Genomic DNA, 24,444 nt, shown 5'->3' on the forward strand with positions numbered 1-24,444 from the left:
CCTGGCAACAGTGGGCCTACGCCTCTGCTTCCATTAGTCCAGGGCAGGGATTTTTTGCATGTGGTTTCTTGCAGCACTGGGTACCTGGCTACTTACGATGCGCTCCTCATTACAGTTTGGTTGTGTGTTGTCCCGGCTTGTCTCACCTCATTCATTGGTTTTGTTTATCTCTTCATTCCAACTTTAGTTTACCCTTCCATCGAACCGGGCTGGCTCCAAGCGACACTAGATGGCAAGACGGGTCTGATACCAGAGAACTATGTTGTCTACCTTTGACCAGCTGATAAAATATGAACACATAAAGGCACACATATATGTGTATACTTTTTTTCATGGTATCCATGGAAACAAGGTATGATTTGACTGGCTGTTGTAGAATCCTTTTTTCACTGCATTCGAAGCAACAACAACAAAAACTGTATGGTGGCTGTTTTTAATAATAATAATAATAATAATAATAATAATAATAATAATAATAATAATAATAATGCCAAAATTACATACTTCTCACAATTCATACATATTTGTGTTTACCAACTCCGGGTATTAGAAGTTGAAGAAGTTTGCGGTTGGTTTTCAGTTACTCCATACCCTCTGTATGATCAATGTAAATCTGTTTTCATATTGTTTCACTGTAATATATAAATATTGCATACTAACAATATCAACATCAACAGCACACTCAAAGAGTCAGCTGAACCTTTTTAACAATTATATGCAGCTTCATCCAGAATAGTCATTTATTTTGATAAGAAACGATTTATTTCTAAATAACAATACATCTTTAATAGCATGGCAAGATTGGTCCTCTCCTTAGTGTTGAATTATCTTTGGCCTGTGTGTTAAATCTCTCTCGCCGAATCTCTTTTTGCACTTTCTACCGTAAACTCAATGGTACTGTGCATTTCAGCTTCAAAAATCTAATCAAAAATATTTACCTCTTCACACTGTGCATCCCTATACATTTTCACATTCTGTATATTTTCTATTATAAAGACTATTGTTTTTAAAATAGTGACGATGAAATTGTCACTATTTATTTCGTCACTATTATATTTAATGTTACATTTTTAACATTAAATGCTGTTTTGTAACTTTATCAATGGTAAACAGTTTTAATAAAGATGATTATATGGACTTATGTCAAATGTGTTAGACATATATCAAATCATTATTATTTAATTATTGTCCTGTTTTTACAATTTCTGTAGCCCAATGTGGATACAAATGTAATATCTATCACCTTGGTCGCATCCGCTGAAACAAACAAAGAAGAACTTTGTATCTTCTCATATCTTTTCACTTACAGTGACTCCAAATTAAGAGCGTTTCTTGCGGAGGTTAACTGAAACATTCACCACCAAGGTATTTACGATGGCTGGCCAAGACCGAGCTGTACTTTTCCGTTTGACTACATGAGGATGTGATGTGTGGCCATGAACTGTCACTCTGGAATGCTACTCCCTCGCCACTATGCGGTGGATAGCGCAACGAGAAAAGCACATTAGTGATTGTATCACTCAAGGCGCTTGTTGCCCTTTAAACAACACACCTATTAATGTAACTGTGTGACTCATCCTCCATGTTTCTGTTGTTTTTAATGAGCCCAGAGTAAAGATGATGGACATGGTAACGCAATCCACTTAACGCGGTAAGCAGCGGGTAAGCGGGGTGAATTCCCTGCGTCATTATTCTAGGACCCTGAAACAATTGGCTTCAGCAGCCTTCAGTAAAAGCTTAAAAAGTTTGTAGCGGGTGATGTTTGTCTGATGGATCAAAGGGCAAGTTGTTTTTGTTTGATAATACGACACCAATAAAGGCTTTTATTGAAGTGTGTTTCGTGGAGCTGTTCCCTGGAGTGGGGCAATTTTCTGTTTTTGTACTTGGAAGGAACCGCTGGTCTCTCTCTTTCTCTCTTCTTTTTCTCCTTGCTCTCGTTCTCGTTCCCTCTCGCCCTTTCCACCATTTAGATGTAATTATTCTCTGTGTCTATCTACGGCGATCTATGACCTTCATCGGTACAGCAGAGAGCCTGGCCTGCAAATCTTCATTTAACATTTTTCTCGGTGGGGGCCATCAAGGGTCCTGACCGAATCCTGTAGATTTAAATTCTTACCTCTGTCCCTATCCATCCCTAACCCTTTCCTAAAATATTAAATATAATAATATAAAAAAAGGTCAAAACATTTCTCTGCTTCAAAAGATCCGTCAAAATATATCTTTCCATTTTACAAAGATATTTCCGTAAAGTTAATGTAACACAATTCTGGGATGAAGAATAAAACGGCCTTCTTCAGGTTGCACTATAACGACGCAGACGAACAGGGCCGCTGATGAAGATGGTGTCTGTGCAAGGTTGGTTCATTTCCCACCTCACTTGGTGTGGAACAGCAGCGGCCTGACCATGCCCGCCAGCACCTTGGGCAGCTGGGACGAGATGACCTCGGACATCATCTCGGGGAACTCCACCTTCATGGCGTCCGCCTGGATGTAGGTGCTCAGGCAGTACAGGTTGACCTTCTTGACGATCTGAAACGCCCAAGGTCACGCTGCCAATTAGCCAGTTGTCGGGTGGGTGCCAGGAAAACCCATGTACTCCCCTACTCCTGAATCATGTACTCCCACCCGAGGGGGAGGCGGAGAGCGCTGGGAGGGAGGGAGGGAGGGATAGGGGTGGGGCTGTGCAATTAATCAAATTTTAAAATTTCTACTTTTGTGTCAAACTTTGTCCAAACTAACATAATTGAGGTGAAACGGTTCTCAGTTACAGAGTGTTTTTTTGGAGAGAAATGCTGAAAAAATGAATCATGTTCTCAAACTCAAAAATAATCCTTTGAATAATCGTGATTTCAATATTGACCAAAGTAATCGTGATTATGTTTTTTGCCATAATCGAGCAGCCCTCGATAAGGGCTGAAGCGTACCTCGTGCATTGAGTCCATCAGCTTGGTGAGGTGGTAGAACAGCTGGGAGCTCCCAGCCATGCCTTTCTCCCGCTGGTGGATGGCTTTGGTCAGCTCCCGGATGTAGCTCTGGCGCATCTCGTCGAAGGCCGCCTGGCTCTTCAGTCCCTCCAGTGGCACTGCAGGAGGGCCGGGGGGAGATTGGGTTGAAGTTAGAGTCAAACTACGCACAGCCACGTTATGTCATGTTGTTTTGGATGAACCCTGGGGTCAAAGCTTTTGATACGTTCATCGTAAAGTTGGGTCCATTATTTATTTACCACTATCTATGTCCAACTGATGTCCAGCGCTCAATTACGACCATCTTGTTGAAGTCATCACTGGGTCGATACATAAAGGGCAATTTTAAATTTTTAAAGGGCCCTTTCAAATTGAATTGATAACATCTGCACCATAAATCAGGCCGTGTTCCATTGACTCAGCAAAGCTGACAGCAGCATATACGCCAACAGTTGGGAATGCTTCACCGCTGTGTCCATGGATCGTCCTTATTCAGAGTAGCATTGCACTAAAACGAGGCCTCTACAGGTCACCTAGCCAGCCTGGCCCCTTCAGGAACATGAGGTCACTCTTTGCCTTGGGTTTGGATTAACGTTAAATTCCGATACATGTCAAAAAGGAGCGTGTAGGTGTTATGGGTATCTTGCTCTAGCTATGCTGATGGTTATTCTGCGGACAAGGTGGACCAAACCCAGTACCTTCGCACTCTCTTATATTAGAAAATTTGACGGTTCCCATTTTATTTTGCTTTGGTTTGGCCTGGATTTGGCTGGTTTTGCATGGTTAAGCCTATTTTGGTTAAGTTTCGTATGGCTATCCTCGGCTTGGCTTACCTGTGTTGAGCAGAATGATGGCCTTCATACAGAGGAACTCCTCACGGGTGACCTGAAGGTTGGCAAACTCCTGGGGGATGAACTGCATGGCCAGACAGAGGTCGTAGATGGGAGACTGCCTCATCTGGTCCCTGAGAAGGGGGAACCACTGACTCACTTTCGTGCGCAAAACCCAATGTTTTGTAGCACACTTGACACTTTCGATTGGCAGGGCTTGGAAATAACATGTTTGAAGTGTTATCATGGCACTACATGAGAGCTTGTGTATATCGTTGTTTTGTTTGAATGATATCGTACAGTAAAAAGGAGTGATTATCTGTTCTTATCAAATTGTTCTAGCTGAGTTGGATAAACAATAGCTTGTCAGTTTATCCACAAGAGAAGACAATCCACAAGTTATTTTAGTTTTTGTACATGGTAAGATAGTTCAATGAAACAGAACAACTTTAGGTATTACGGCCGTAGAGACCTTAACTTTTGGTCGATATCATTCAGTTGTATGCTTTGATTAAATTTGGCAGAGCTTTTGTGTCTATGTTAAAGGGCCATTATTTGACCAGCATGTCTAAGGCTGATAAAAAAAATCTATCTACTGCTGACATGACAAGTCGAAGTATCCCTTGTCATGATACACAAAACCCTGTTTTGTGTATCATCCCCCTGGTGGATTGTACTGGTGAGGTTGGATCTATCTATCATATATCTGTGTTAAAGGCGCATTCATGTGTCCGGGTAATAATGAGATGCCTCGTCAGTAATGACACTCAGGCTTATGCGTGTTCCCGACAGCGACCGTTCATGTGCACTGCGTTCGGAATCTGAAAGTTCTTCACAGCAGGTTTTTTTTATCTAACCAGTTGGAACAAAACAAAATTCATCAGGATCAGTTGCAAGTTTCCACGCCTTTATTTCCTTGTAGCCTATCACCTACTATCCTTTTGCTTTTATTTATGAGAAGCACATTGTACTGCCACGGTATGGAAGGCAACACTTGCCTTGCTTCTAGAACTGGTTTACAAGTACACAACGTTTAAAACTGAGCAAAGTCGATGCCAACAAACGGTTAAACGTCAATCAGTAGTAAAGTATGTGATATGATGGTTGATTATTTTACATTGAGTAAAACGTTCATGTCGTGCCATGTTCATGCGCATCACTAGTTAGCAATACGTCACTACCTGGGCAACTCTGTTATCAACATCTGGCCCCAGTTGCCGAAAGGAAGAAAAGAATCATCAGAGTGTCGTTCACGAGAACTTTCCAACGTCGCAAAAATGTTTTCCCAAATTCCCAGCGATCTGAACGCGCCATCACACTCCCACTTATACCCAGTGGATAGTAGTGGTGGAGCCGAATCTGAATACAGTATTTGGCAAGGCACAAATAGTTTGTTTTTCCAAATATTTAATTCATGCGACTATATTTAAAAATATAGACAAAAATAACATGCCAAATAGCTGGTGTTCCTATATATAATAAATGTAATATATGATATTATTTGTGCTCTGCCTAATCCTTCAGACGGGAGAGGGGAGGGGAGAGTGGAGGGGAGAGACAGCAGAGCAGGCTGAAAATGTGCAGCGCAGGCTTACTCAAATATAAGCCAAATGTAGCATATCATTTTGTTTTTGATCCGTTTCGTTATACCTTAACCGGTTTGCTGAGTTAGTTTATCATAACATTATTTATTTTTTGTTTTCCTGTTGAAACCTGCAATATGTGAAGCAGACTTTGTTTGACCGGGAGGAGGAGATAAGCTTTGCTCTGGCAGTGTAGCTAGTTTACCTACACGCTGTGTTCACTCAGCCTTTGTGTAACAAATAAGAACGCTTATTTGATCTGTTAGGCCTTTTTTGGTTTGTTTAAATTCTGTCTGTCCAGCGTCCACTAATTAGGGTGGGTGGTGACGTGTTTCATAATGTTCAAACAGTCAATTATCAGTTGAGAGTTTAGTTTCTTTTTATTATTTTCATGCCTTTAAGTGTTCATAATTATTATAATAGTTTATATAATTGTTTATTGAAAAGGCCTCTTTTTAATAATTATTTTAATAGTTTATATAATACTTTATTGCAAAGGCCTTCCCTAACTTTTAAGTGTTCAGAATTATTTTAACAGTTTATTGATGAATACTAATAAGAAGAATGATCTAAAGCAGGATTACTTTCTCTTATTTACGTCTATTTCCACTTTTATTCATTACAAATAGTTTTGTTGCCTCAAAAAATACAGATATAAATACAAATACTCGGCTCTCTGCACATAGTTGTTCGATTTTTAAATCACTTATTCCTAGTTGCTAGTTGATTAAGGCCACGACTAATTATAATTATCGCTAGGGGCGAATGGGAAGGTACTTACTGGTTAAGAATAAGATCCGGGGCAAAGTATAAGAATTCACTGGTGACGTTCTTGAATGACCTCCAGCCCAGAGAGAAGACCATCAGGTTCATCCAGGAGTACTGGATCAGGGTCATCTGGTCCGAGATGTGCAGGTTACGAAAGCCTGCCAGACACACAGGAAAATTAACAACTCTCACATCGCTAACACTTGGCTTTGATAAGAGTGAACCGCTAATGTTAATTGTTAATCTAATATTGACCTTTCACCTATTGATTCAAATGCTAAGGAGTCATTTGCTTGGAAACATTACAGACAATTGTTTCCCGTTTGACGCCATGGCAACCGTTTTTGCACACGATGTACTCAACGAGAGAGGGTTGTAACTTTGAAAAACAATGTTGTAGACACTAAGTTGTTGAAAGTTATGGCTACAAAGTAGAGTGGTTTATCTTTTTGGCCTCTGTCTCACTTTCACTCCTCTTTTCCCAGAATCCCTTTAAGGGAACGACAATTGTAAAACTCTAAAAACACTCCTGGTTGCTCTCCCAATCCTGAGCACAAACAAAACCAGTGTATGACATAGGCAGAACTCATTCCCTACACATTACCATCCATCCCGTTTAAAAACAACCTGTGTGTGACCACCTCAGACCCCTAGCTATTAAAGCTGTAGCTTAACCGCTTCCTGCCGGTTAACAACCATGACAACCACAACGGCAGCCGGTTTCTACGAATCCGAGGCCAGTGGGGGGGGGGGGGGGGCCGAGGCCAAACTAGCCGCTTTCCCTAGGCAACAGACTGTGGGTGACCCTGACCAGAACGGGGGATACGGAGTGAGGGTCGGGGAAGGGGGGGGGGGGGGGGGGGGGGGGGTAAGCGCAGTTACCTGGCAGGGACTTGGACCATCTGACGATCCACAGCAGCTGCATCTCGCACAGCCGGTTGAGGCTGTTGAGCAGCGCGTGCGGCAGGTCGAGCTGGGTGTTGTCGAAGCCCGAGTACGCCATCTCCGGCTCGATGTTCTCCAGGATGGCCAGGATCTGGGAGGACAGCTGCACCTCTCGGATGCCCGGCATGCAGGACGCGGAGCCGTCGCCCGTCATCGCCAGGTGGGACTGGAACATCAGGTTCACGGGGGACATGCCCATTGCCTTGAGGGCCCCGAAACGCTTCAACTTTCTCCCTGTAGTGGGGAGGGGGGGAGTGGACAAGCACGGAGCACTGGTTAGATATCCAAACGATCCAAGTCATGAAGACTACATCTTTGGTTCCGTGTTCAAAACATATTAAAAACTCAACAAATATTGTTTTTGAGGTTCTCTAACTCAATTAGCGATAGTGAGTTAGTGCTTTTTTTATTTATCTACAATGATTCCAAATGAATCAGAATGAATTAAGATGAATCCGAGGGCTGTTCCTTCAGCAAGAGTGTGTATCAGTGTATATAATGGGGGGGGGTGTTGCTCCGTCACCAGACTAGCTCCCTCCACCAAGATGGACCCCAGATAGAGGCCAGCGTAAGGCGAAACATGGCATCTATCCGTACCTCCTAGCATCATCCCAGCCTGGTAGCACTTCCTCAAGCGACACGCGGGGCAGTTCTTCCTCCGGATCTTGTCTACGATGCAGTCATTCCGTCCAGCGCAGAGGTAATTATGATGGCCTGCTCAAGGAGAAAAAGAAACACAATATACCCAATTTTAACATCATTCACTGACAATGGCTGTCTCTTATCTCTTTCTCATCTCTTCTCTCTCCCCTCTACTCCCTTCTCTCTTCTTTTCTCTCCTTTCTTGTCCGCTCCCCCTCTGACTTTTCCAACACAACAACCACGCAGAAACTGTGTCCTTCTGTGAAATACACAACCTCTCGACAAACACACCGATTTTCCTCTGAGGTGAGTTTCGGAGAATAGATAGGACAGTGTGACACTCACTAGTTGCCAAATAACCACAGCTGGGTGACCTGAACATTGTGAGCCTTACTCTAATTAGGCACCCCCTCCATCGGCAAGATGTGAGAGATACTGTAGCTAAAGTACCTCTAACCGCCACATTGTTAGTGTTAGTCTAGCTACAGCACCTCTAACCGCCACATTGTTAGTGTTAGTCTAGCTATAGCACCTTCAACGCCAGGATCTAAGCGTTACTAGTTAAAGCCCCTCTAACTGCCACGATATGAGCGTTAGGAAGAGGCCCTCTAAGGACCAAGATGTTTGCATAACTAGGCAAAGCAAAACTAGCTCTAATCGCCACAATGTAAGCGTTACCAGTTAAGGCCCTCTAACCACCTCAATGTGAGCGTTACTCTAGCTGAAGTCCCTCTGACCGCCACAATGTGAGGGTCAGCTGTAGCTAAAGCTCCTCTAACTTCTACGATGTGAGCTAAGCATGTAGCTAAAGTCCCGCTTACAACCACAATGTGAGCGTTACTCTAGCTTAAGCACCTCTAATCGCCACAATATAAGTGTTACTAGCTAAAGTCCCTCTAGCCGCCACAATCTCAGTTTAGCATATAGCTTAAGCCCCTCTTACCGCCACAATGTGAGCGATACTGTGGCTAGAGCACCACTAACCGCCACATTGTTAGTGCTACTAAGCGTTACTAGTTAAAGCCCCTCTAACCGCCACGATGTGAGCTTAGCATAGCTACCGCCCCTGTAACCGCCACGATGTGAGCTTAGCGTAGCTAAGGCCTCTGTAACCGCCACAATGTGAGCATTAGCTAAATAAGCTAAATAGCTCCAGTGGCAATTAAACAATTCCCTCATCGGCTTGATCGATTGATTTTCACAGTTGTGTACCTTTTGTTGGAATTCTTTAAATTTATTTGTTTGTGGCTATTATTTTTGATTTATTATAGTATCTTTTTTATTGTGATTACAATTTATTAATCGTTTTGTAACATGACCAAGGATCATGAATGCCTAATATAGAAATATATGTCCAATATATGCCTAATATATATGAAAACATTTAACGACAAACTAGTTGTGTGAGAGCCATCAAATGTTGAAGTGCTAAGAATTTAAGGTTAAAATTTGGTGCACCAAGGCCCCCAGGTTAAAGCGACACAAGTGCACCCTGGTTGAAGCGACACAAGGTCCCTTATTTGGGGAGAAAGACGTCAACGAGTCAGCACGGTGGGTGTGTACGTGCCCTCACCTTCTACCGCTCGCTTGAAGAACACCTTGCAGCTGCCGCAGGTTAGTACCCCGTAATGACACCCGGACGCCTCGTCCCCGCAGATCATGCACAGCCTCTGGGGTGGCATGCTGTAGAAATCACGGAAATACACATATACACGCACGCACGCACACCAATGCACACACGCATATACGCATATACACAGGCACGGAGGCACACACGCACACGCGCACACAGACACACACACAAAATAAATTACATGTTGTTAGTTTTTTCATGGAGTGACGCGGTGAGCTGACTAAAATTTTCGTTTTTTTGTCGACCTGTTGGAGGTCGATCTCATAATTACCCGGGAAAGTTGGAGTACGAAGGCGAGTGCCTCTGCGATGCGGGACTGGCACCATGGGCCCCATACGGGTACAGGTCGTCGGACAGACCCGCAGACTGGCTCCAAAACTGCGCGTCCGCAGCGTTCCCAGTCGGGAAGGACCACCGCGGGACTTCATTCTTGTACACCATCAGCTGCTGCTGCTGCTGCAGATGATGGTGCTGCTGCTGCTGTGCATGTGCGTGTGCGAGTGCGTTGGTCACGTGTGCGTCGAAGTTGAGCATGATGCCCTTGCTGGGCTGCCCAGACCTCAACTCAGTTCTTACTTGGGGCAGGACTACAGGTGCGAGCGGGTCCTGCTGGTTCAGTTCGACCAGGAAGTTTGGGGACCCCTCTATCCCCTGGGAACTCGTCGACGTGAAGCTCGACGCGTCATCCGCGAAACCCGGCGGCGGCTGTTTCTTCTCGACGTCATAAAAAGTGTCCATTTCGGCCATCTCCGTGGGCAGGCCGAACCCGGGGCCACCGGGATGGTCCATGATGAGCGACGGCTCTTTCTCGTCCTTTATAAACTTACACGTCGCGGTCGACGCGCGTTGCGCCTGCAACCTTTGCACCGTTGATTCTTTGGCTCTCGGCACTTTGACATAATCAGCCCACGACATGTTCATGTTGTCCGTCTTCACGTGTTCCTCAACCCGGCCGTAGAAGTGCTGCTTCAGGGCCAGTGGGTGATCCATCAGGGGGCATTCTTTGTAACCGTCGTGGTCCAGAAGCGGTGCGCCCTGGTGCAACAGAGTTCCGATGTGGCCGAAGTGACGCACGGTGGTGGACACGCAGGTCGACGCTGGTGATTTCCCGTGGCTAAATCCCATGTCGTTCAGTTCACCGATGGTCGTGTTGTCTTTGGATTCCGTGGAGTCGGCGAGAGAAGTGCTTACTGCGTCCATCCTTCCATTGGGTTTATTCTCCATCTGCGTCCGGAGAAAGCGCGCGTTCTGAAACCCCCACCTTGCTCCTTAGCCCTCCCCCTGGACACACTCTCGCTTTGACGCTTTGTTTTTCCCTGCTGTCTTTCACATTAAAAGTTGGCAATTTAATAAATGGTTTATCAAAAGGATTGTTTAATGATAATACTAACGATTCAAATTATACTAGCCTACTAATCAATTACAGAACCTGAAATAAGTACCATTAGAGAAAATAAGTACCCGAGTCTGGTGGCAAAATGCTGAACTGACACGTTTCTGTTGTTCGCCTTTCACTGTCATCTTTCGAAACTCTCCGGCGACCCTTTCCTTTTCCCTTTTCAATCCAGCAGAAAGCTGTGTCCTCCGTCCTCTCAGTCTCCACCCTGGGTGATGAACAAGAAGTCTCCACCCCGGGGGCACGTGCCTCAGTTTATAATCCGAGTTTATCGCGTCTCCCTGTTACTCACACCAAAATAGATGTGATAGAACTCATTAGATAATGCTAGATTGACAAGCTATGAGAGAGGACATATCTAATGCTAAACAATTATATTGCACACATGTAGTAGGCCATGGTCAGACTGTAGCTAAATGATCAAATTGAAACTACTGGACATATTACGCCCACACTCGGTCCTGAATGAATGCAATATAACTAGGCCTATTACTTGAATAGGAAGAATGTACATATGGATTAAAATGAGTGGCTGGTCCTCTAGTGTGGAGCTGCAGTTGTAACCAGGCTACAGAGAGCAGACAGTTGGACGCAGCCAGGGTCGTGCTCTTATGATTGACCTCTTCAAGTCGTCTTGGCATCGGAGCTTTTACATGTTGGGAGAGAGGAGGGAACATGGCCTCGATTGGCTTCCAGTGAGGATTTTTATTACATTGATTTTGATGTAGACAAAGACGAACAGGATTCATGGAAGATTTAGGGAAAATAAACACAAATACTTGGCATACATTTACATTTAATATCGTCGAAAATTATATGAAACAAATGTATCTTTATATATATATTTGATCACATTTTTATTAGGAATATAAGGTATTTGTATTTGGCAAAACTTTCAGAAACGTGACAGCATGTTTGGAGTAGACAAACAAAAATGTAATGCTGAATTAGTGGAACTTGATAATGCACTGTCCATATCTTCGGGCAAATCACTCCAACCACAGGGCATGTGATAACAAGGCCTTGATTCTTAAATTAAACATAACTGTAACCACACAACATGATAAAACCAGATCCTTATGACATAATATAATCCCACGCCCATTTGATTCAAGAATTGTTCATATAGGCCTACTACATGGAATGATTTTCCCAGAATTTATGAGTGGGCGTAGTGAGTGTTGTTTTTGTTTGTCATAATCAGTGGTGCGTTCGTGTTGCTGATGTTGAGGTTTGTGGTTATGATGCACATCGCAACCTTGGGCCCATATCTCCCGCGTCACAGGCCTGCTATCAGCGGACACCGGGGACCACTATCTTAAGGCTTGCCGTTGTGTCATGGCTGCCTTATTTAAACACTGGATGGAGTGGTGTCCCCCCCTTCTCCCCCCACCTTATCTTTTATCCGGATGTAAAACCGGTCAAGGAGTGAGGATATTGGCTTCTTATTCCGAAATGTAGGCCGACAATTAAAGTCCCAAGTTGACTCACCAAAAAGGGAGTTTATTTGCACAAAATATTAATTAAAAAAAATGCATTGCCTTCGCGGTATGTGGGCGCCCACAAGCTTGTCCCAATTATCCTAGTCTGAAGAATTTCCTATGAACCGGTAGAAGATAACACTGCGACCAACGGTTTCCCGGGGTTGACAGTTCAGCCTTAAAAAGCGATTGTCTGCGATGTTTTATGATCATCTGAATTTGGTGGAGGAGGCTCGCGTGACAGGTCAGACAGTTCCCCCGCGCGTGTGTGTTTGTGAGAGATGGGGCAGGGAGGGCAAATAAAGTGAAAGAGGGAGCGAGACAAACACGTGTGTGTGTGTGTGTGTGTGTGTGTGTGTGTGTGTGTGTGTGTGTGTGTGTGTGTGTGTGTGTGTGTGTGTGTGTGTGTGTGTGTGTGTGTGTGTGTGTGTGTGTGTGTGTGAATACAACGCGTCTCACTTCTGTTATGGTCTCCATGTGTTGATACAAGAAATTCTCTGAAATTCGATTTATTGGTGTGTAAGAGGCCCATATTTTTTTCTTATTTGTCTATTCTATGATAATAAGGCCATATATTGATCGTGGTTAGGCATAACAGGTGGTGTCAAAAACCCTGTTTTGTGGCAGAAAGTAAATGTAGTTTATTTAAGGGATTGCTGTCTGTAGAGTTAAAACACTTCCGACTTATTAATTTGACCCTGCCTGATCGCTTGAACATATTTATTTTCAATAACTCAGGGGAAAACAAACATTGATTGGGGGAGAAATTATTAACAACTCACAGAGTTGTTGGTGTGGAAGGAAAATAAAAACAATGCAACTGGCAGCAGGAGTCTCTGTAGCACCATCTAGCGGCTCAAAAGGGGGACGACTACCGGAGTAAACACAAAACAACATACTGAATTATATTCAGGTTGTGTAAAATAACAGCATTGATAAAACAAATAAGTAAATCATACAAATAATAGCAAGTTTTATTTTCAATGCTTTGCTGTCTTTTCATTCGGGCAAAACGTTCTAATGAACACACATTTTAAGAAAAAAGATTCTTGTCTATTTCTGTAAAGACATTTCTGCATTTCTAAACTGTGTGGAATACACCTCTAATATAGACACATATCCATATGTACAATAACTAATATCTTAAGGATAGTCTAGTGATAACATGTTCTGGGTGTGATGACCACAAGCTAACCTGTCAGCAGTGACCTTTCTCGCTGTTTTTTTCATCGTTAGTCGCTCTGGAGGCAAGCGTCTGGTAAATTACTAAATATAAGAATACTAATAACATTGCATCAATTAGTGTCGCGCGCTTTTCTGTTGGAGGTGGCGCGTGTCACCTCCTCCAGCCGTCGGATGAGGCCAGCCATGGCGTCCATGTTGTAGCTCTTGCACTCCAGCAGCTCAAAACGCAGGCTGGAGATGTCCTGCTTGATCTCCTTCAGCTCGCCTGCAGGGGGCGCCAAGCATCGGCTTTTATTAGATTGTACTTCAACTTTATTGCTTTGTATCGTCGCTTTGCCTGATAACAATTGCCCAAAGATAGGTTCTTTTGACGATTAGAGTGATAGCGCCTACCTTCGTTGACCTCATCATGGTCGCGGTCTGACTGGGCGTTGATGATGTACCTCTTCACCAGGCGGTTCATAATTTTCTGTTCAAATAAACACACACGCACGTACGCACGTACGCGCACACGCACACACACAAAGACGAATGTTACCATCTCCATTCGACAGCATTCCGGAGGTTTCAGAATCTGTTGGTGATAAAACCACTCAACTCCCTAGTGCCCTTGAGCTGTGAGCGTGTCAGTGGAAGGTTGCTAATATGAATTCCCACACTGATAAGAAAGAATATAGGCCAGGGGCTTGTGTGTGTACGTGTGTGTGTGTTGGTATCTTTCTGTGTTTGTGTGTTTATCTATTTGTGTGTCGCTAGACAAGGAGAGGAAGAGATGATATTATTTGGGGAGTGTGTTTAGTCATCCAATCTAATCACTGGTGCCTTAAGACATGTTTTAATGGCCATAATAAATGGAAGCCTGCCACTGCTGTGTGTGTGTGTGTGTGTGTGTGTGTGTGTGTGTGTGTGTGTGTGTGTGTGTGTGTGTGTGTGTGTGTGCGTGTGTGTGTTTGTGGTTGTGTGTGCAACCTCACAATCCTAAAAAGGAAGAATTACATGGAGAGTGTAAAATGGATGATGTAAGCGTTCAGAACATGAAAACAAATTAATACTGCATATGCATCCGTGTGTAATACATAAATAAATAAATACTGTGAAGCGATCATTTAAAGGTGCTTTACCTGGTGTGTGCTCGGGGCCGTTGATGTAGCAACATTTTCTTCATCTTGTTGATTCAGCTAACGGTTAAAAAATACAAATAAATGTTGAAGGTGGACATTGGGGGTATCGAAACCAGAACCTTTAGGACTTTGAGTCAAACACTCTCAACCAGTGGTTTCCAAGTCTTTTGACCTATGACCCCGTGAATATCTGCATAGTATCATCATATCCCAGAGAAGTAGTTCGTTTTAGTTTTCTTATTGCTACGAATCATTAGTTCATATAGAATCACCTTTGGTAAACACCCCAAACGTTAACAAATGTTTTGTCAAACATCGGTAGCTTTTAAATCAGCCATCTCCCACGACACCAAAATGCATATCAGGAGACCCCTGGTGGGTTCCGGACCCCAAGCCCGGAACCACCAGACGAGACTACCCCCGTCCCCTCAGACCTTGTTGAGCTCCGGGTTGAGCTCCGGCTGGTCCTTGACCTCCAGGTGAGGAAGTCTACAGAGAAGCTTGAGGATTCCCAGTGTCGTTCCCAGGATGCACTTGGGGCTTGGCACGAGGTTGAAGGGCACAGGCAGCGTTCCGCCGTGCTCAAAGTAAGAGAACCAGAGTTTGGAGCGGGCAAACTTCCACTCCACGTCGGAATCGTCCTGCAGCATGACAGAGAGGAAGGTAAGAGGTGCCGGTCTATCATTCAATTATTCATGAGAGAAAGGATTTATTAATTCATAAGAGAGATGAAGTGTTCATGCATCAGAGGGATAAATCTATGTTACGACCCCTCTTGGAATACATATGGGGTTGCCGGGGCTTGCTGGCTTATTCATCTCAAAGATCAGACCTCAGATTAACAATTTAAAGTCTGATAGAAGACGAGCTAAAAGCTGGGGTGATTTGTTAAGACCAATCATAGTGTTGCAAACTACTACTAACTATAAGCCGTTACAACCCGCGTTGAATCTGCCTCTTCTGACATCACAAGTGGGCGTGTCCACCCAGATGTATGATGGATAGATGAGCAACGTTTGCTACAGTCCACTGGGTAGGCTGGTAGACTGATCTATCCAGCACACATCTAGGTGTACACGTCCACTTGTGATGTAAGAAGAGGCAGATTTTCAAAACGGCTTGTAATGACTAATCACACTCACACCTGGTGGTGTAATATGTCACCTTTAAAACTATACGTGGAAGCAGTTGCACAACCGAGTAAGAAAAAATGTGTCACAGGGCCAAATAAGGCTTGGAACCACAGCTTTGGAACCTCCAAGAACCAATGAAGTTACAACATCGCGAGCCATGTCACCGGGATGTTTTCAGGGGGTTCTGGACCCACCTCGATCTCCTGGAAGGAGCTGTTGAACATGGCGATGAGCATGTTGAGGAGGACTATGACCATGATGATGTTGTAGACGCCGTAGAGGATGTAGCCTGTGTTCTCGATGAACTTGTGGTTGGTGTCCAGAACGACGGATCGCACCTCGGACAGGCCGAAGATGGCCCAGAACAGGGTCTTGAAGCTCTCCTCCACGCTGGGTGAGGAGGAAACACAAGGAGCTCTCTGTTGGTGGGGGGTTCAGTCGCTCAGTCAGCACAGTGTTTTCCAACCTTTTGTGTTCTGAACCCACACTTCAGTCACTACAATCACACTACAATCACACTACAATCAGTACCCCGTCATCCACACCAAACCACAAATGTTATTCAATTTGGACCCATATTGTCCGTCGGGATGGATTTAGCTGTGCAGTGAACATCGCAATGAACACAGAGGGCACCTACCTTAACATACAAAAGTTTTATGCAGATACTTCATTCCATGACGTCCGTCAGTTCAAGTAATTGCCTTTAAGCGTAATGCACCACTTCGCCAGCAGGTGGCACAGAATAACACATAAACGGCATCTTCTATTTAAGTGTGTTTGTGTGTGTGTGTGTGGGTGGGGGTGCGTGTGTGTGTGTGTGTGTGTCTGTGTGTGTGTGTGTGTGTGTGTGTGTGTGTGTGTGTGTGTGTGTGTGTGTGTGTGTGTGTGTGTGTGTGTGTGTGTGTGTGTGCGCATGGATTATGGGACTAAAACCAAAAAACTAATCAGTAATGGCTGCAGCTGAGATTTGGTCAAAAAGGGTGGCTGCTGGGTGGGCTGTGAATACCTTGTGTGGCTGCTTTCAGTCCTTGTTAATATGGTTGTTGCCTAGGAACTCATATTATAATAGGCTCATTTAGCTTCATTATTAATATTTTAGTGGCCTATAAACTTAAACCATACTGTTAATACTGTAGTGGGGTTTAAAATGGAAGGCGTAGCTACTGGTCTTGGCTGCTTGTACAAATTGTACCCCGGGTGGGTACCACTGATTGATCAGACCCTGTATTGAAGCGACTTACAAGGGAATTGAGGTTGAGAACAAATGATGGAAGCAATCACAATAGAAGAAGCACTAGTTTTACTGCAGTTTTTTAATATCTAAATGCTGCAGAATGTAGCCAGAGCCCTTAGCATAGTAGCATAGCCCTTAGTTATTGCTAGGCTGCTGGGGCACAACAGTGAAACGATACACAGATCAGCCACTAACACACATTGTAACCGTGTTCTGATGTGTGACGCTTCTCTGTACAGACTCTTGTTCTGATATGGCTACTATGTACTTTGCTGGTTGATTTAAAAACTTGGTCAAGTGGCACTTTTTGGATTGTATGTTTTGATTGTTCTAAGCCTCACTTTTAAATGGCATTACATTGAAGCCAAAATCCCTTTATGAATGTATTCAGTACTTTATTAATCCCAAACAGGTACTTGAGCAGGTGCCAGAGCTTAACGTTCAGGACAGTTACACAAATTCAAAATAGGACTTAGAGATTTTTGAGAGTTTGAATAGAGAAATGTAAATCCATCAAAGATATTGTAAAAATATATACATATGGGAAAATATGTGTGCATATACAAATATTTATGTAAAAAATACAAATTATATTTATACATATATCTTTTTTAATAATATTTATAAATGTATAAATATATATTTTAATAAACATAATTCTATATAAAACATTCTTGTGACTCATTAGATGTGAACTCACGTGGTGAAGGCATCGTTCTGCTTGGCCCCCAGGTAGTAGGAGTACAGGATGAACATCCCGATCATGAAGGCCACGAACACCGTGATGAAGATCACCATGAACTTGAAGATGTCCTTGACGGTGCGGCCCAGCGAGATCTGCAGCGGCCCGAAGCTCTCGTTGGCCGGCAGGATGTAGGCGATGCGGGAGAAGCTCAGCACCACCGCCACCGCGTACAGCCCCTCGGAGAGCAGCTGGGGGTCCGACGGCATCCAGTGGATCCGCGCTGGAGGCACGCACGCACACACACACACGTGCGTGAACACACACAAACACACACAAACACACACACAGACACAAAGAAACACACACACAAAGAAACACACACACACGCGCGCGTGAACACACACACATACACACAAAGAAACACACACACAAAGAAACACACACACACGCGCGCGTGAACACACACACATACACACAAACACACACACACACACATTCATACAAAGAAACACACACACAAAGAAACACACACACACACACAAACACACACACACACACACACAAAGAAACACACACACACACACACACCCACACCCGCTCGCAGGAATGCGCACGTGTGTGCTTGTGCATACATTAAGCATATACACGCAAACGCACACACACACACACGTCTGATTAATTATTATTGAATGAATTAGCAGATGCTGTTATCCAAAGTGGCCTCAGAGTATTGAGATGAGGTCGTGAGGTTAAGCATCTGGCTCAAGGTCAACATGGACACACAGACACTGAAGCTCTGGCCCTGCACTACCATGCTCTATATGATATCAACCTTTGTACTGTTGATAATGACATCATAATAATACTCAAATGATAACATAAATAACACTATGATATATAAAATAATAATTATAAGATACAAAATAATATGATCATGCTTTTTTTCCCATAATAAGCAATGCAAATATAATAATATAATAATATAAATATATAAATATAAATAATGCAAAAAAATAACAATCATCCAATAATACAATAATAATTATTCTCAAATATAACTAATAAAAAATAAAAACTTAAAATACCAAAAAATAAAACATAGATATATTAAAAGCAACCAAAACAATCCTACTAATAAAGAGGCGGTCTGGGGACTGACCCAGCTGGAAGTACTGGACCTCCGCGGGCAGCGTGACGTTGGCCAGGTCGGTGTAGCGCACGTCCACGTAGAGCTGGGCCGCGTGCGCGTGCCAGAAGGCCATCCACCGCGCCGTGAAGGACGTCACGAAGATGGCCAGGATGCCGAAGTCCAGGAGGTTCCAGGGCTCAGACACGTACTCCCTGATGTCCTGCGACCAGATGTGTTTACACTCGGCGCAGATCTTACCTAGACAAAGAGAGCATTGTCACAGGTGTGTTGTATTGTAGCCTGCATTTAGCCATGTAACTGCCCCGCGGCTGCGGATGGAAGCTAGCAAGGTGCTAACATGCGTCTCTTCTCATTGAGCCTCATGTCTGTTTGGACATTGTCACTGATTAATAGACAAAGTCGACTTATCTTACCTAATTCAGCTTGAAGAAGGGATACAAATGTTAACAGCGAAATGTGAAGTCTAAAGTATTTTTTTTCCTTTTCTAAACCAGCATTAACAAAACTAGCAAACGTGTATGATTATGAAGTTGTTAATGATCAGTCATTAGTTGTGTATGGGTGAATGTAGAGCGTATTTTACTTTGCAGAATCATACATCATCATTTAGCGGACATTATGGCTAACCAGGGTCCAACATGAACACCTGCTACCAGCCAATGGCAAAAGCTCAATGCTACATATTATTTGCCTGGCCGTTAAATTGTATCACTAACAGGTAAAACAACACAATTCTAAAAGTTACAATTGAACCCTGGCTCACCCTGGCTAAGTAGGTTTATTTTTTATATGCTAATGAAGGTCATTGTTATTATCTTATTAGATATTATTTTCTAATATTCTGGTATGAGTGTGGGCAGAGTAAACATAATTTCCCCTGCGTGGGCGGTTTCCTGCTCTCACTAACGATCGCAAGCTCCGGCAGACTCACTTATAGTTATTACAGTGTGTGTGTGTGTGTACTAGTGTGTGCCTGATGTGTGTGCATCCTTGTGTGTTTGCCTATGTGTGCGTGTGTCGTGAGTGTGTCTAGATGTGTGCATGTGTGTTCGTGCAATATGGCAAACTGAATTCTTTCTCATTCTCAGCAGAAATCATCTGATAGCGGATGAAATGGAAATCATGTGACCGGAATAGAGAGTGCGTGTGTACGTGCCGGCCTGCCTTCCTTCCGGCGTACGTGCGTACGTGCGTGCGTGCGTGCGTGCGTGCGTGCGCCGGTTCCATGTGAGTGCGTGTGCCGTGTGCTCTATGCGTCGCTCAGTGGCCCCCCGAGTACGGTTTCCCCCCTGACCTATGACCCAGGAGATGATGAGGATCTCCATCCAGGTGAAGGGGGTTGTCTTCATGCGGAACAGCTGGGAGGGGTGGTCCTGGGTGGTCATGTTGGGCAGCAGCGCCGTGCCCTGGAAGCGGTCGGCCGCGTTCATCACCAGCAGGAACAGGAACACCATCAGGGACGCGGCGTGGGCCACGAACTTCAGGAAGGGCCCCCGCATCACCCTGCCCAGCTGGGGGGGGGGGAAAGGTGAGGCAAGGAACACTGTGCTGCGTTAACCCCGGAGGGGAGAGTAGGCCGTCACTGCAGAAAGGACCGGACGGCAACTAAAGTAAAGTAATAATGAAACTACAACATGTATGTCGAAGAGATACGGGGAAAGATGCGTCTATACCCGTTTATACAGGCATGATAACCATATGATAAAAGTAGTCCAAATATAGATACAAAATGAATGTCAACATTATCGGCGGTTCATTAACAATGAAAGCAGAAGGGACTTAAGTGTCCAGTATATGCTATTGAAGCGGTTCATCAATACATTATACCAAATTGCAAAACTATGTCTAAATCTAAAGTGTGTAAGGGACTAAAGGGTCAAGTGACGTCCCGTGTGCTCCGAGCGGGGGGGAAACAGGTCCAGATGGGCCGTCCGCCGGGGGGAAGGGCACATCCCACTATAGATTTTAGTTCCTTGGCAGATGCTTTTATCCACAGAGCCTCACAGTGGACACTTCTTTAGATGCAGATCATTAAGGAGCGGCTACGGTCGTTAGGGGCATCGTCCACACCTTGGTGTTTGAACCCAGAAGCTTTTCTCTAACCCCTAACCCCTAGAGACCAACTCGCCCCCGTAGCCTGGAGGCAGGTGAGGACGACATGATTTAAAACAGCGATGATCGTCTCCAGCTCATAAGTGCCGTCGTTCTCTCTCGGCAAAAAACAGACGGCAAACAGTCGCTTAGCTTCAGCGGCAGTTTAATTTGTCTCTCTTGTCGGAGAGCGCATTAAAACATGTCCTGAGGCACTGCTTCGGTCAGCAGAATGCTTTCTTTGCAGGCTCACTTGTGCGGCGCCTTCGTCCCTGGAACATCTGTTTGGTGACAGTGATGGTGGATCTGTGTGTGAAGAAGGACGTATTTCTGTCTAGCTTTCAGCGTGCCGTCGGGAGGGCAGACGGTGCTGGTGAGCGCGGGGATATAGCGCTGACTGACTGGTGAAGGATAAATGTGTCTGTTCAAGCCACAAATCCACAAGTATTATCGTGTCCTGAATTTAAGGGGGATTGCCCTTTTCACATAAGTGGAGAGAACTATAAGTCTTCTTTCCTTTTGTTGTTTCATGCATGTTTAACACATTCCTTTATACTGAATATGAATAATTCATATGAAAGATTTAGATGTATGTGCACGTCTGTCTGAGTGAGTGGGTGATTATGTCTTTTCAACGAGGGTCTTAGTGAATCAGTGATTGTGTCTGAGTGAGGGAGTGAATGCGTGAGTGAGTGTGAATGTGAGTGAGCCACTGAGGGATTCAATCTGAGTGAGTGTGCCTGTGAGCTTGCGCGCATGTGAGCGTGTGTGTGTGTGTGTGGTTGCGGCCCCCCCGCCCCTCCTCACCTGGCTAGAGGGGGCGAGCCAGTACAGTATGGCGAGCAGCGGCAGACCCAGCGCCACGGCCAGCACAAGCAGCAGCTTCACCGCCGTGTTCTGCTGCCGCAGACCCGACAGGTTCTCGTACCAGATGGACAGCAGCTGCTGCTGGCAGTTCGGATGGGCCACAAACTGGGGCCCGGCAGGGACCAGGTAGGGGGTTGGTGAGCCAGGTGTACGTGGGTGTATGCGGGGGGGGGGGGGGAGATGCGAGTGTGGGCATGGTGGGAGTGGGTTTGCGAGTGAGGTGATTGTGTGTGTGTGGGGGGGGGGGGGGGGGAGGGGTGGGAGTTGGAGGAGATGTGTGTGTGTGTGCGTTGCGGGAGTGGGTTTGTGAGTGAGGTGTATGTGGGGGAGGGGCGTGTGGGGGATGGAGTGAAAGGGAGTGGCCGCGTGAGTGTGTGGGAGACCGTGGGTGTGGGGGAGAATGGCGGGGTTGAGTGAGTGAGGAAAGATCAACAGAGAGAGAGAGAGAGAGAGAGAGAGAGAGAGAATGAGTATGATTGAGTGAATGAGAATTTGTGTGTGAGAGAGAGAGAGAGACAGAGAGAGAGTGTGTTAGTGTTAGTGATAATGGGATTTAGTGGGAGAAAAAGTTAAGAAAAGGGAGAAGGCGAAGAATAATAGTAATTTATGCCATCACCCCAACAAGCCGAAATGAACCATCCAATTAATATGTTTAATTACCACTTAGACCAATCCCCTAGAGGGACGTACCTTCTTCACTTCATATTTAATGGCCAGCTTGAGTCGGACGAGGCCCTGTCTGGCCGAGCGCACCTGCGGCTCGTCACATGCCTCGGCGTCGCCGTTCAAGATGGCGTCCACTTCCTGCGTGTTGCGACACAGGTCCAGCAGGCCCACCACGAAGTCCTTGCACTGCATGGACAGCTTCTTGTAGTCGTTCTGCACGGTTTAAAAAAAAACACAAATTACTGAGAGCAGGCCAACGATCGGATAACGGTGCAGTCCCTTATATGGATCCAAAGCCTGTTCCGGGAGGAAGTGATTCTTTATTATTTATTTACCAAAAACGACTACAGACATCCCGACCTCTCCACCCTACTGAAATGTTTCTTTGTTTTCTGTTTAAAGGTTGATTCCTGAGGAGTTACACCCTGATGCTGTTGATGACAGATCAATACATGTATTGATTAGGAGTAAGCTTGCCGTAGGGTTGTCGCAGGTTAATAGTAACTGCCGAGCTGAAGAAAGGTCAAACGCCCCATTCATGCTCTCGCTCCCACACACACACATACACAACAATAAATGTTGTCAATCATTTGTATGTCTTCAGTTTGTTTGGTTGATATGCAAAAATGCTAGAAAGATGCATTTGCATTGAACCCATGACATGCTGTCGATATTAGTCCTATGCATGAAACTAAATTAGTTTCATCAAACAATGAGATCCTATTCACATTAGTGCCCATGAAGTAATCAAATTACATTATTAATTGGTTTAGATTTACCATCATCAACAATAAACTGAAGAGGGACATTGTAATAATTATAATAATTACATAAAACACATTCGGTCTGCCATTTAGCAACCCCTACCTTGAACTCCTTCTCGATGTTGGCGAGCACGGCCAGCTCGTTGCTCAGCTCCAGCGCGGCCATCACCGGGTCCTGATTGGACAGCGACAGGTAGGCGGGGCTGGCCAGGCCCTTGTAGGCGTTGATGCGCGACTGGGAGTGGCTGAAGGCGTCCAGGCCCTGCCGCTGGCCGCACGCCGAGCACTGGCAGAAGTAGTCGTGGGGGCGCTCGATGCGCGCGCCCCGCCCTAGCAGCACGTGCACGATCTCGTACTGGTGGCAGTGCGCTGCCAGGATAATGGGCGTGACGTCGTGGGAGAAGCGCGTGCCGTCCTCGTCGTAGGCGAAGAACTCGCCGTGCGTCTGGGCGTGGCCGGGGCTGTAGCTCAGCCTGCGGCCGTCGGCGAAGGCCCGGTGGCACAGGATGGCCTCCACGATGCGGACGTAGCCCTTGCTGATGGCGAGCAGCAGGGCGTCACCGATGCGCTCCAGGTTGTCCCTCCGCAGCAGCAGCTTGCCCACCTCCAGGTGCTCGTTGGCCACCGCCAGCTGCAATGCATTCTGGCCCATGTAGTTCACGCAGTTGACGTCCAGGTGGGGCATCTCCTCCAGCATGCGCCTCACCTCGGGGATGTTCCCGTACTCGGCCGCGTCCAGGAAGATCTCCTCGGTGATGGACAGGCTGCAGGAGTGGGCGCGGAAGAGGTAGCCGGGACCCCGCAACGCCTGCCTTCTGGGCTTTGCCATCACCTGCTGATGCATGGAGGGGGGCTGCAGGCTGAGAACTGCAGGCTGAGGACTGCAGACTTCAGGGGTGGGGGGGGGTGGGGGGGGGGGGCGCAAAGTGGGGGCCACAAGCTGGAGACCGCGACCTGGGGACCGAAAAGTTACAGCCAGATTGGTATAGACACCCACACGTATTTATTGATCAAAACGTTTTTTGTGTGATAAAGGGTAGTCCAGCATACTGCTTCCTGTGCTCTGAACAACATCAACAGATGACAACCTCACTTACTCCTGTCGGGAAAATAGCCAATAGGAAACAAATGAGAAACGTCCTCCTAAGGTGAGCCAAGCCAGTCAGGTGTGAAGGTAAATCAGACAATAGAGCCCTACGTGAGAAAACGGACAGCTGGTTGGGCCAAATTATCACTCCCAGTGTGTGTGTTTGTCTTTCCGTGTGTGTGTGTGTGTGTACAGCATGTTTCCATGTGTGTGTGTG

General features: G+C 45.4%; 3 protein-coding genes across 3 annotated transcripts in view; 1 reads left to right on the top strand and 2 right to left on the bottom strand.

The window, feature by feature from the left end:
- arhgap42b (Rho GTPase activating protein 42b) overlaps positions 1-1,831 on the top strand; it is a 63,962-nt gene extending 62,131 nt beyond the window's left edge. Inside the window, 1 exon segment of the mRNA XM_079732969.1 lies at positions 188-1,831. Within this exon segment, the coding sequence (XP_079589095.1) occupies positions 188-276 (89 nt within the window). The 3' untranslated portion in view covers positions 277-1,831.
- A 542-nt stretch (positions 1,832-2,373) lies between these two features.
- On the bottom strand, positions 2,374-10,564 carry pgr (progesterone receptor; the record flags this gene model as incomplete). Its single annotated transcript, XM_079732970.1, has 8 exons — positions 2,374-2,529; positions 2,925-3,082; positions 3,797-3,927; positions 6,158-6,302; positions 7,027-7,323; positions 7,687-7,803; positions 9,305-9,414; positions 9,924-10,564. The coding sequence occupies 8 exons, from the start codon at positions 10,562-10,564 to the stop codon at positions 2,374-2,376; spliced, it is 1,755 nt and encodes a 584-aa protein (XP_079589096.1).
- Positions 10,565-13,536: 2,972 nt separating this feature from the next.
- Positions 13,537-23,972, bottom strand: trpc6b (transient receptor potential cation channel, subfamily C, member 6b; the record flags this gene model as incomplete). Its single annotated transcript, XM_079731300.1, has 11 exons — positions 23,244-23,972; positions 22,401-22,589; positions 21,651-21,815; positions 20,047-20,263; positions 18,762-18,989; positions 17,618-17,882; positions 15,875-16,070; positions 14,982-15,188; positions 14,548-14,604; positions 13,820-13,895; positions 13,537-13,691 (listed from the first exon to the last, which is right to left on the bottom strand). Exons 1-11 carry the CDS (start codon positions 23,967-23,969, stop codon positions 13,537-13,539), a joined length of 2,481 nt encoding a protein of 826 aa, XP_079587426.1. The 5' UTR covers positions 23,970-23,972.
- Positions 23,973-24,444: the final 472 nt, after the last annotated feature.

The sequence above is a fragment of the Pollachius pollachius genome, assembly GCF_949987615.1.
Source record: "Pollachius pollachius genome assembly, chromosome: 3".
NCBI lineage: Eukaryota > Metazoa > Chordata > Actinopteri > Gadiformes > Gadidae > Pollachius > Pollachius pollachius.